General features: G+C 38.1%; 1 protein-coding gene across 11 annotated transcripts in view; it reads right to left on the minus strand.

Annotated features, from left to right (window-relative positions):
• MALT1 (MALT1 paracaspase) overlaps positions 1-12,454 on the minus strand; it is a 79,520-nt gene that overhangs the window by 17,562 nt on the left and 49,504 nt on the right. For 10 of the 11 annotated variants that reach the window (XR_012427112.1, XR_012427113.1, XM_074022431.1 and 7 more), the window contains 3 exons: positions 11,273-11,476; positions 1,016-1,193; positions 220-294 (listed from right to left, as the gene is read on the minus strand). Coding sequence is in view for 8 of the 11 variants with exons in the window: in XM_074022431.1 (XP_073878532.1) it covers positions 220-294; positions 1,016-1,193; positions 11,273-11,476 (457 nt within the window). In the remaining 3 variants the exon portion in view is untranslated. Of the gene's footprint in view, positions 1-219; positions 295-613; positions 713-1,015; positions 1,194-11,272; positions 11,477-12,454 lie in introns of all 11 variants that reach the window. The other variant, XR_012427111.1, reaches the window with a different exon arrangement.

A 12,454-nucleotide genomic window follows, 5' to 3' on the forward strand; every position in this document is an offset into this window, starting at 1 on the left:
ACCTCAGGAGCCAGGCACAGTGGCACATGCCTGTAATCCCAGCGACTCAGAAGACTGAGGCAGGAGGATTGCTTGAGCCCAGGAGCAGCGAGCTATGATGGCGCCTCTGCACTCCAGCCTGGGCGACAGAGTTAAGACCCCTGATCCTAAAAAGCAAAAGCAAACAAAAAGATATCAAAGAATAAAGGAAACTTCAACGTAAACATAAAATTTTCTTACGTGGCATATCCAAACACAATATTGGCGGTGACTTTTAGTGCATCCAAGATTGGAATGGTATCATCGTAGTCATTTCTATTCAACGGAGGCAGAGAAGAGCAGACAGAAATATGAAAAGTTAAAGATCATCCTTAAAAGAGTATAAATAATGAGATAATACAACAGTATTTTAGAATACATAATTTAAAATTATAGATTCAAAATCTTTCATCTAGGTAGCTACATATCTACCCAAAATAACCCACTAACTCCTTGTTAGCTTTAAAACCGGAGTTGCATTTGAACTCTGGCATTGGATTTTGATTCGTAAATGCTGAGCAAGCAAAAAATAGTAAGTCTAGAGGCACTGGTTCTATTTCTTAGAAAGGCAATGGCAGATAAATGGGATCCAAACCTCCAAACATCTGCTTCGGCTACTCATTCTGTATCTGGAAGACCAGGACTGACTAGTGACCAGAAATCCCAACTCCATGGGTGCTGGTTTTGTTAATTCCTGAGGGAATAACTACAATGATTATTAAAGTCATCTAAAGGCATTCTGGAGAGTTGAATCCCCTGTAGTATGAGTAAATGCCCATGCCCTTTAGTTCTTTATGTTCTATAGCAAATATGAAGAGTTAAAATAATTAGATATACATGGAGTAAATATATTTTTCTCTAGTTTTGCTCTTCCAGTTTCGATGTATAAACTAAAATTCACACACGCAAATGGCTGTTAGCATTTCGCATGTTTCTCTAGTTTGTCAAGGTTGATATTTAACTCCAACAATTGTTTAATAAAGATTAGAAAATTTACCTTTTCCTACACATATCCAATAAGAATACATTAAGTCCAGTTTCTTTTTCTTGCATCAATTTCAGTATATTTTGTACACACAGACAATTTTCAGACCTATATGGATTTGGAGCATCAACAGGGACCATGAAGCTGTTCCCAAAATTTTCATAACCATGTCCTGCATAATACAATAACCCTTTGAAAAGAGGAAAATAAAAGAGAGGTAGATTTCAATTCTAAATGCACTGTGAACATACAGACTGCATAACTTTTTGTAAAAAAAAAAAACCATGACTTTAATTTTCTTCAAGGTGATGTGAGCATATGTAAGAAATACCCAATTACAAATATAGACAATGTTAATTTGCATTTAAAATTATTGGTAACAGGTCAGGCATGATGGCTCACACCTATAATCCCAGCACTTTGGGAGGCCAAGGCAGGGAGATCACTTGAGGTCAGGGGTTTGAAACCAGCCTGGCCAATGTGGTGAAACCCCATCTCTCCTAAAAATACAGAAATTGGCTTGGCGTTGTGGTGGGCACCTGTAATCCCAGCTACTTGGGAGGCTGAGGCAGAAGAATCACTTGAACCTGGGAGGTGGAGGTTGCTATGAGCTGAGATCATGCCGCTGCACTCCAGCCTGGGCGACAGAGCAAAACTCCGTCTCAAAAAAAATAATAAATAAAAAAATTATTACCAACAATCTGTACTTAAAATTTGCATTTTAAGACAGTAACAAAATGCTGTCTGAAGTATATCCTAATTTATAAAAGTAATATATTTGTAACCAATAGTATAATCTAAAATACAATTTTATTTTATGATATATAAAAAAGAATGCAGCTAGGATTTCTCTCCTGACTCATTTGTCTCCTCCATGAAGCTAAGGAGTTCTGTTAGGGCAGAGACAGTCTTACATTTATTTATTTGTGTATTCCTGGCATACAGCAGGAGCTTAGGAAGTATTTAACAGATGAACAAACACACACAATTCAGATGAACAGCACCTGCAATATGAAGTAAAGAAACTCCACAGGTATTACCATAAACATTAGTTAAGGGTTATTAAAATATAAGGGTAGTTTTATAATCAGAGATGGGAAATCTGATTTCACAGATTACTATTTTTTTCTTTTTGCTATGAGATATGAATACCAATCTTCCATCTAGAGTCTTTTGAATAATCTAAAATTTGCGATATTTTTAGGACTCAATAGATGAATCATATTTCCTTACTGAGAAATGATACTATAAAAACTAACACAACTCAATGTTTTCTTGAAAATAATTTTGTTTTGGCTGTAAAAAACAACAAAAATATCAGTCTGAACTTCTTCATAAAAATACTGGACAAAACACTTTTGAAGATATCCTCCCCTCTGCTTGCAATTTCTGGAGCCCACTAATTTTGCTCTCTCAATATTCTGGATTTAATTATTTCTTTACACGGTATTTTAAAGCAAACAGTAAAAGCCATTTAGATAGGGAATCCAAAATAGCTAATCCATTGTAATTATGGCCCCGACTCCTAGCAGAGACTGTGGCTTTGAGAATTAAAGACAATTTGCTGCATGTGGTCCTACAGGACAAAATCCACGTCGTCTGTTTTTTTTGAATTTCTATTAAAATGAGAAAAATGGTTCTTTCAAATACAACATTTCAGCTAAAATGAGAAAATAGATACAGCCATTTATCAAGTGTGGGTTCCAGCTCATGTGTGCTCTGGAAGTTATCACATAGGCACTGAGAGATGAAAAAGAAGGACGAAGACAAAGTTCCTAACCTCTAAGCAGGAGACCGGGAGATTCATGTATGGAGATTCACACATGTTTATGTTATCAAGCAACAATGAAAGCCATCATATAATTAAATGCCATAAGTCATGTTAGTGGAACAACCACCGTGTATGTATGAAATGAATAAAGTACAGAGAGGAATATCAGTATGAAGTGAAACAACAGGGGATGGTCTTAAGAGAGGGAAAGGCTAGAAATTTGGAAAGGCAGAGAGAGAGCAAGGTAGATTATGGGCAGGAGAACAGAAATAAACAGATAGGACCTGGAATGAAAGCTAACAGAAAAGAGACTAGCTTAGCAAAAAACTAAATTACTGTTGTGAATGAAAATAAGACAGCACACATAGGGAATTTTAAAAAGGAGTGCACAGATAGGTTTTAAAAATAATGACCAAAAGAATGGATTTAATTCAATAAACGACAAAGATCAGGTAACTGAAAAGACAACCCACACAACAGGAGAAAATATTTGCAAATCATTTATCTGATAAGGACAGCTTGTATCCAGAATAAAGAACTCTTCCACTCATCAGTAAAAAGACTAATGACGGCCGGGCGTGGTGGCTCACACCTGTAATCCCAGCACTTTGGGAGGCCAAGGCGGGTGGATCACCTGAGGTCATGAGTTCAAGACCAGCCTGGCCAACATGGTGAAACCCCATTTCTACTAAAAATACAAAAACCCAGCCAAGTGTGGGGGTGGGAGCCTGTAATCCCAGCTACTCAGGAGGCTAAAACAGGAGAATCGCTTGAACCCAGGAGGCGGAGGATGCACTGAGCCAAGATCCCGCCACTGTACTCCAGCCTGGGCAACAGAGCAAGACTCTATCTCAAAAAAAAAAAAAAAAAAAAAAAGACTAATGAGTTGATTTAAAAATAGGCAAAGATCTGATGCTTCTCCAAAGAGGATGTATGAGTGGCAAATATGCACATGAAAAGATGCTCAACATCATTAGCCAGTAGTGAAATGCAAATCCAAGTCATTTCACACTCACCAGGATGGCTACAATAAAAAGACAGACAAGAACAAGTGTTGGCAAGGATGCAGAGAAATTGGAACCCTCATTCATTTCTGGCGGCACAAATGTAAAATGGTGTAAGAACTTTGGAAAGAGTTTCGCAGTTCCTCAAAAAGTTAAATACAGATTACCATATGACCCAGGAATTTCACTCCCAGGTACATACCGAAGAGAAATGGAGACTATGTTCACATAAGAATGTGTACACAAATGCTCACAGCAGTATTATTCATAACGTCCAAAAATGTCCATGAGATGATAAATGATAAACAAAATACAGCATATAATTGAATATTATCTACTCCTAAAATAATGAAGTTCTAGTACATGCTGCAATATGAACGAACTTTGAAAACATTATGCGAAGTGAAAGAAGGCAGACATAAAAGGCCACATATTGGGTGATTCCATTTATATGAAATGTCCAGAAGAGGCAAATCCAGAGAAACAGAATATAGATTTGTGGTTGCCAGGGGCTGGTGTAAGGAGGAATGGGAGTGACTGTTGATGGATACAGGGTTTCTTTTTGGGATGATGGAAATGTTCTGAAGTTAGGTAGTGGTGACTGATGCCCCACCTTTGTGAAGATACTGAAATCACTGAATTATACACTTATAAAATAGAGTACAACTTATACTCCTCTATCAAGTATTCAAAACATAACTCTATTTTCCATCAGTCTCTTTACTGCTTCAAGAGCAAGACAAACTTATTTTTAACCTCCACAACTTTGCTCAAGTTACTCTATCTCCTTTCTATCTACTCTCCTCAAGGGTTATTTCCAAAGGTCAGAATCCTTAGCAAGTTACTACCTGGTAACCACTACCTGGTAACTGGTTTGTGGCTTTCTAACACACTTCAAATTCTCCCTACCTTGAAATGCTGTAGCAGCACTTTCTGACAATCACATACAGGCTTTTCCTGATATTGTATAGTCCTATGTCTACTTAGTTTTTCTGATAAGAAATCATAATGACACTAATCTTTTACATTTGCACACTCTGAGTAGCTCTTATCTGAAATGTTTGGGACCAGGAGTGTTTTGGATTTGGGGTTTTCAGATTAGAGATACTCAACCTGTATATTTTCTTGGTTTTCAAAGGACTTTCATACACACAATTTAATTTTAATCTATATATAATAACTTTAAATGATTTCTATCCTTATTTTATAGATGAGAAAATTAAATTACAAAGATTAAGTGATTTGCTTAAAATCACAGAGTTGATGTATGTTTTGACTCCATAGATAGTGTTTTTTCTCATTGTATTAAAGGACAATAATTTTCTTTTTTTGAGATGGAGTTTCACTCTTGTTGCTCAGGCTGGAGTGCAATGGTGCGATTTCAGCTCACTGCAACCTCCCGGGTTCAAGTGATTCTCCTGCCTCAGCCTCCTGAGTAGCTGGGATTACAGGCATACACCACCACGCCTCGCTAATTTTATATTTTTAGTAGAGACAGGGTTTCTCCATGTTGGTCAGGCTGGTCTCAAATTCCAGACCTCAGGTGATCTGCCTGCCTCGGCCTCTCAAAGTGTTGGGATTACAGGCGTGAGCCACTGTGCCCGGCCTGGGACTAAAACTTTCTTAAAAGGACAGATCATGATCTGTATTCACTATTATTTCCCTCAGCACACAGCATACTCCTTCATCTGGACTGTCGATGTAACGAAAATAACTCAGCAAATACTTACTGAATTGCATTAAATTAACAATGCAAACCAATCAAGACAGTCTCAGATCTGGAGTTCTCTTTTCAAGGGTCTTTTAGTAGAAATGGTACCATTTCAACAACTGGTATTACTTAGAGACAACTGACAGCAGGCCTAGGTGCTGCCTCCCTCATGTCAGGTAATATGTTTGGCTCCAGCAAGACTTGACTGGGGTGAAGACACAACTCTGAGGGAAGGCTTAGCTTCCATTCATACAGGGAAAAGCTGAATGTTGTTCTGTTACATTAATGCCACATGCCCAGCCCTGCAACTGCTGAATGAAATTAAGGCACTTAACACCAACATATGTTTTTTCTTTCCCAAAATGTCTTATGAAAAGGGTAACTATTCTGTATCAAAGTCTGCAACCAAATTATATTGAGGGGAACTAAGTACTTTTGTGTAAAATGAACTAGTCCAAATCATTTTTAAAAAAATTTTATGTATTTATTTATTTGAGACAGGGTCTTGCCCCGTTGCCCATACTGGAGTGCAGCAGTGCAATCACAGCTCACTGTAGCTTCGACCTCACAGGCTCAAGCTATCCTCCCACCTCAGCCTCCCAAGTAGCTGGGACCACAGGCGTGTGCCACCATGCCTGGCTAATTTTTAAATTTTTTGTAGAGATGAGGTCTCACTATATTGTCCAGGCTGGTCTTGAACTCCTGGGCTCAAACAACCCTCCCACCTTCGCTTCCCAGAGTGTTAGGATTATAGATGTGAGCCACTGTGCATGGCCCAAATCACTGTTGTTGTTGTTGTTTTAAATTCCATCTCTAGTACTGCTTATTTATTTAACTATCCTATTACTCAAGGATAGAGAAGAAAATATGTATTTTTTTACAAATGTCAAAAAACTTAACTATACTTAGAAATATAGTTCTGCAAATTAGATCTTTAGGGAATTTTATTTCTTGGGAGGATGATTCAAGAACATAGTCATGGATATTTATTTTTGCCTACAGAGAAAATAATCGTTTAAATGAAAAACTTTTCCACTCAACTGAATATGCACTCCACGTAGCACGTGAGGGGCCGATAAGCACAACCACCACCACCCCAGCAGGCTTACACAGCACTTACTATGTGCCAGGCACTGTTCCAAGAAAGGTCACTAGTTATATTGCCTCACACAATCCTCATAACAAGGTAGGTAATATTAACAACCCTCTTTCACAGATGGGAAAACTGAGACATGAAGAGGTTTAAAAGCTCATCCAAACTGAAATGCCTAGTAAGTGACAGAACCGAAATACGGATGCTGGCCAGCCTTGCTACTGTGCTATATAATACTGTCTATAATCTACTGCTGGCTTTTTAGTGAACTTGACTCTCAGACAATGTAAAATGTCAGTGCACTGGTTTTTCACTGTTTTACTACAATATAGCTTCAAACTCCCCAACTTTTTTTTCTCAAAATAAAAACCTTAGGCAGGCCGGGGCACGGTGGCTCACGCCTGTAATCCCAGCATTTTGGGAGGCCAAGGTGGGTGGATCCTGAGGTCAGGAGATGGAGCAAGACCATCCTGGCTAACACAGTGAAAGCCCGTCTCTACTACAAATACAAAAAATTAGCCAGGTGTTGGTGGCACGTGCCTGTAATCACAGCCGCTTGGGGGGCTGAGGCAGGAGAATTGCTTGAACCCAGGAGGCAGAGCTTGCAGTGAGCCAAGATCACGCCACTGCACTCCAGCCTGGGCGACAGAGCGAGACTCCGTATAAAAAAACTAAACAAAAAACCCCACAAAAAACCTTAAAAACCTAAAAAAAAGAACCCCTCAAAAAACCTTTGGAAGACCCTTAACACACAGAAACTGATTAAAGCTGGGTTTCTCTCATTGAAGCCTGAAGTAGAATGCTACCTAGTCCAAATCACCAATCTAAAGATGAAAAAGTGCTTGAATGTCTTTAATCAATTGACAGGAAATGACAATAATAATGGGTACAATATTTTGAGCACTTTTTGTGTGCCAGGCACAGGGATAATTATTTTGTCTTATCCTGTTAACCTCATTAATTTAGTTCTATCCATTTTGTAGATTCCTTTTGGCTTAGAAAAGTTAAAGAACCACAGTCACACGGCTAGTTAGCAGAAAGTCAAAGCTTCGAACCCAGGCTAACTACACTAAGGCCCACTGCTTAACCACTGAGCCACGTGAACTCAACAGCTGCTCTGCTGCAGGTCAAATAACACTTCTGCCATATTCCGACCAGACTCCTTTACTGTTCTTCTACACGAATGCACAGCAAAGCTGCAGCAAGCAATGAACACAGAAAGGCTATGTGGGGACAGATCTCAGGCCAAAGGGTTACTTTTTATCCTGGCCATCTATACAACATAACTAGAAATCCTTCTCCTTATTTATATTTAAAGACATGTAGTGTAAGTCAGTTATTTCTGATTTGGGTTCCTGTTTTTTATGTTTATATATGTTTAAAACTGAATTATTGTCTGTTCTGTTGCAACTTTTATTTCTTCTACAAACCTGCATGCAATATAATATAAAAGGGCATGAACTCAAGTTCCTCTGTTCTCCGAATCTAGCTGTTCATGCTGAAATTCTGGTGACTCTGCCTTCCATCTTCCCCCACAGCCCTAGAGCACTGAGTCCCCTGGTAATATCAACTAGCAGTAAAGGCACAGTCCAAAAGAAAAACTAAACGTTTCTTTATGATATGCCCTAAACCCTCAAGCCTGTACCACACTTACATTTAGTGTAGATGTGTCTGATGTTTGGAATATTCACAATACTTCAAAATATAATGCAGCCACCCTGTTAAGACACGAATCAGTAGGATTCAAAAGTTTTCTAGCTTTCTTAAGCTGACATTCTGCTTTAACATGCCTCTTTATTTTGTACTCCAAGACGATGTTTTTATATTGGGGCAAAGTTTCAGCCTAAACTGCAATCTTGTCACAATTTTTAATATTTCTGATTCTCTACTTCACAGGGGCAACTAAAGGATTTGTTTTTGTTATTTTGAGATGGAGTCTCGCTTTGTTGCCCAAGCTGGAGTGCAGTGGCATGATCTTGGCTCAGTGCAACCTCCCCCTACCAGGTTCAAGTGATTCTCCTGCCTCAGTTTCCCAAGTAGCTGGGATTACAGGTGCCCACCATCATGCTGGGCTAATTTTTGTACTTTTAGTAGAGATGGGGTTTCACCACGTTGGTCAGGCTGGTCTCGAACTCCTGACCTCAGGTGATCTGCTGCCCACCTTGGCCTTCCAAAGTGCTGAGATTACAGGTGTGAGCCACCATGCCCTGGCCACAGGATTTGTTTTTACAAGTCAAAAAAAGGGCTTAAAAGCCAAGGTGAAAATATCAATAAGAAATGAGAATAAACAACCTAGGTAGTAATTCTTCATATAATTCCCTCAATCTTTAAATACTTCACCGATACAGAAACCTAAACTGATTAATTTTTTTTTCTTACACCTCATCACTTCTAGTGAAGTTTTGGAAGCCTTTTCCTTTTTACGCCACGTAGGCACCTTAAAAGCTGAGATCAACTGTATAATATGAAAACAAACAACACCCCTGATGCCAGATTGAAAATACAGGTTGAGTATCCTTTATCTGAAAGACTTGGGACCAGAAGTGTTTCAGATTTTGGAATGTTTACATACACATAATGAGGTTATCTTGGGGATGCCACCCAAGTCTAAACACGAAACTCATTTATGTTTTTCTTTTCTTTTATTTTTTGAGACCAAGATTCCAAGTCTCATTCTGTCGCCTAGGCTGGAGTACAGTGGTGTGATCTTGGTTCACTGCAACCTCGGCCTCCTGGGTTCAAGCAATTCTTGTGTCTCAGCCTCTTGAGTGGCTGGGATTACAGGCATGCACCACCATGCCCAGCTAATTTTTGTGTTTTTATTTTATTTTTTTGAGATGGAGTCTCGCTCTGTCAGCCAGGCCGAAGTGCAGTGGTATGATCTTGGCTTACTACAACCTCCACCTCCCGGGTTTAAACCATTCTCCTGCCTCAACCTCCCGAGTAGCTGGGATTACAGGTGATTGCCACCGTACATTTTTAGTAGAGATGGGGTTTCACCATGTTAGACAGGCTGCTCTCGAACTCCTGACCTAGGTGATCTGCCCACCTCGGCCTCCCAAAGTGCTGGGATTACAGGCGTAAGCCATTGTATCCGGCCCAATTTTTGTGTTTTAGTAGAGACGGGGTTTTGCCATGTTGCCCAGGCTGGTCTCCAACTCCTGGGCTCAAGTGATCCACCCACCTCAGCCTCCCAAAGTGCTGAGATTACAGGCATGAGCCACCTCGCCTGGCCTCATTTATATTTCATATACATCTTAAAGACATAGCCTGGAGGTAATTTTATATAATATTTTAATAATTTTGTGAATGATATAAAGTTTTAACTTCGACACCTCATGACTTAAGGTGTAAAATTTTCCACTTGTGGCATCATGTTGGCACTCAAAAAGTTTTAGACTTTGGATTTTCAGATGAGGAATGCTCAACCTGTATAAGCCAATTACCAAGGTGGCGTATTTGCACTGTATATTCTTTCAGATTTTCATGAGAAAAAATGGATGGATACGCCCATTAGTCATCACTCCATAAGACTTATAAGCAAAGTTGTATTAACACATCAGCATAATAGCTGAAATCTCACATTTGAGGTGTTTACCTTGTTAACTTCATTTGTCTTTCTCTAAATCCTCATTATTTAGAGAAGGAAACTCATTTAAGTAAGATTTTAAGACTTTCCCCATCCCTTATACAACAGTGTGGTAAATCTTGGGGGGGGGGGGGCTTTTGTTTCATTAAAAAATCTACTTTGAGAACCATTAAAAATTCTAACCAAACTTGCCTTATCAATCTAATTACAAATAATAAGAGTAAATTTAGAAATTATTAAAATAAAATAACTGGAAAGATACAGGAGCCAAACCAGTACTTTTTGTTTATCATTGTATGCCTAACAACAGGCCTGGAAATGTCACTTCCCTGGCAATCTGATGTTATTGCACAATGTCACAGAAGCACAATCCTGCAAAACACGGTTCAGATGAGCTCAACAGCTGGCCTTCCCATATTGAAAGAAATAAATCACCAAATAAATGATTTGCTACTGATAGCACATTCTGTCTCTTTTGAAATTCTTTACTATATATGCAGTGTTAACATATTTAGGTGAAAGAATGGGAAAAAAAATTTAAACATTTACTGTTAGAATTTTTGTAGAGGTACATTTCTAAGCATATCTGTATAGAATTTCAATTTACAAATTGCTTTTATAGGCCCCATCCACCAACATTTCCTTGTTAAAATCTAGTTCCCACTAAAAGACTAGAAAATACCATGCAATAGTTAGGAAAAAGAAACATACAAAACATACATTCTACTAGAACCTTTTATGCTATCCCCCCAAAGAAAACCCCACATACTGCAGTATTTTCCACATATGAATGTGAATTTTGCTGTGTGGTCATCGAGTTTTACTATACTGTGGCTCTATCAATAAAAAAAATCACAAAAGATAGGCAAGAATTCTAATAAGAACAGTATGTTTTGGCAAAACAAGAAATATAAAAGTAAAGACATGAAGCTAATTAGTTATTCAGATGGAATGAAGATCAAATGTATCATCTTAATAAGAAAAATAAAACTCTTCCATTCAACAACATGCTTACCTTATCTGATTTTCAACTCTTAACCTAACTGGTATAATGAAAAGAATAATGGATAATTGTAAAAACAAACATTATAAATATCTTACCATATACTCCCTTGTCTAAAAGGAGTAAAAACTCATCCACAGCATTACGCATCTCATATTCAGTAAGATCCAACAGTGAAACGACTTTGAAGTCCAGCTGTCTCAGTAAGTTAGTCAATTCGTACACGTCCACCAAAGGAGCTTTGAGCTTGGGGTGCTCACGGTAATTCATATTTCCTATCAAAAGGGCAACCTTGTCCTTTGCTTTGAAAAAACAAAGAAAGGGGGTGTTTAAAGAAGATATAAAGATTAGAACAAAACCTATGGAAATGGTAGTATAATAAAAAAGTATGCTTTAAGACTGCATTATTTCATTTCAAATAAGATTTCCTTATTATTTAATTTCATATTAGAACTATTTATGTAGCAGATCAATATTCTCTGAGGAACACAGATGCTAACAACATCAAACTGAAATTAAACATATTCACACTTCTGAGAGCCAGGCAAAGGATATTTACTAGCTGCATATGAAGCATAATAGTAATTAATATTAAAGTTTACTTTTAATAAATTATAACAAAAGGGATGTAATATTCAACTAGACTTTTGGAGCAAATTTAAACAAGGAGTATCTGAAATTGGGTTCCCATCAAATTAGGTTCTGTTTTGCTGAGAATGGAAGAGGCTAAAATCAAGATAAATAACTAAAAAAGGGACAGGAAGACTTCACATTAGAGTGAATGAAGGGAAATACCAAAGAGAGAGAGAACTTCATTGAGTACTATATTCTCGGTTTCTGCAGTAGCCATGTAGATGTACTACTGCCTCTTCTTAGCATCTTTTAAAAATACTCCTCATTTGACTCAAATGAGGCTATTTCAGGGGTATGTGAAGATTTTGTGTATGAGTACCTTAAAAGTTCATTTTTTGAACTTAGTGCACTGAGACTTTGCTCAAAGATAATATATTCTGATAGAAACAGTTTTTTTGTTCGTAAAAGAAAAAAAGATGTGTATCTATGCCTGTAAGTAGCAGCTAGCTTAACCAGGTGTGCAGCCCATCTAAAACAGTGTGGAAGGCTGGACAGTGCTTACGAGGTCTTCAACACGGTACCTTTCTTTGATAGCCTGGAATGGGGTCAGTGGTTAAAAACTCAAGACCCACTGGTATCAAAGGGAGGAAAAAAATTAAAATTAAAAAAAATAACACACCAAAACCTCAAGACTATTCCGTGACAAT

The sequence above is a fragment of the Macaca fascicularis genome, chromosome 18 (assembly GCF_037993035.2).
Source record: "Macaca fascicularis isolate 582-1 chromosome 18, T2T-MFA8v1.1".
NCBI classification, from domain to species: domain Eukaryota; kingdom Metazoa; phylum Chordata; class Mammalia; order Primates; family Cercopithecidae; genus Macaca; species Macaca fascicularis.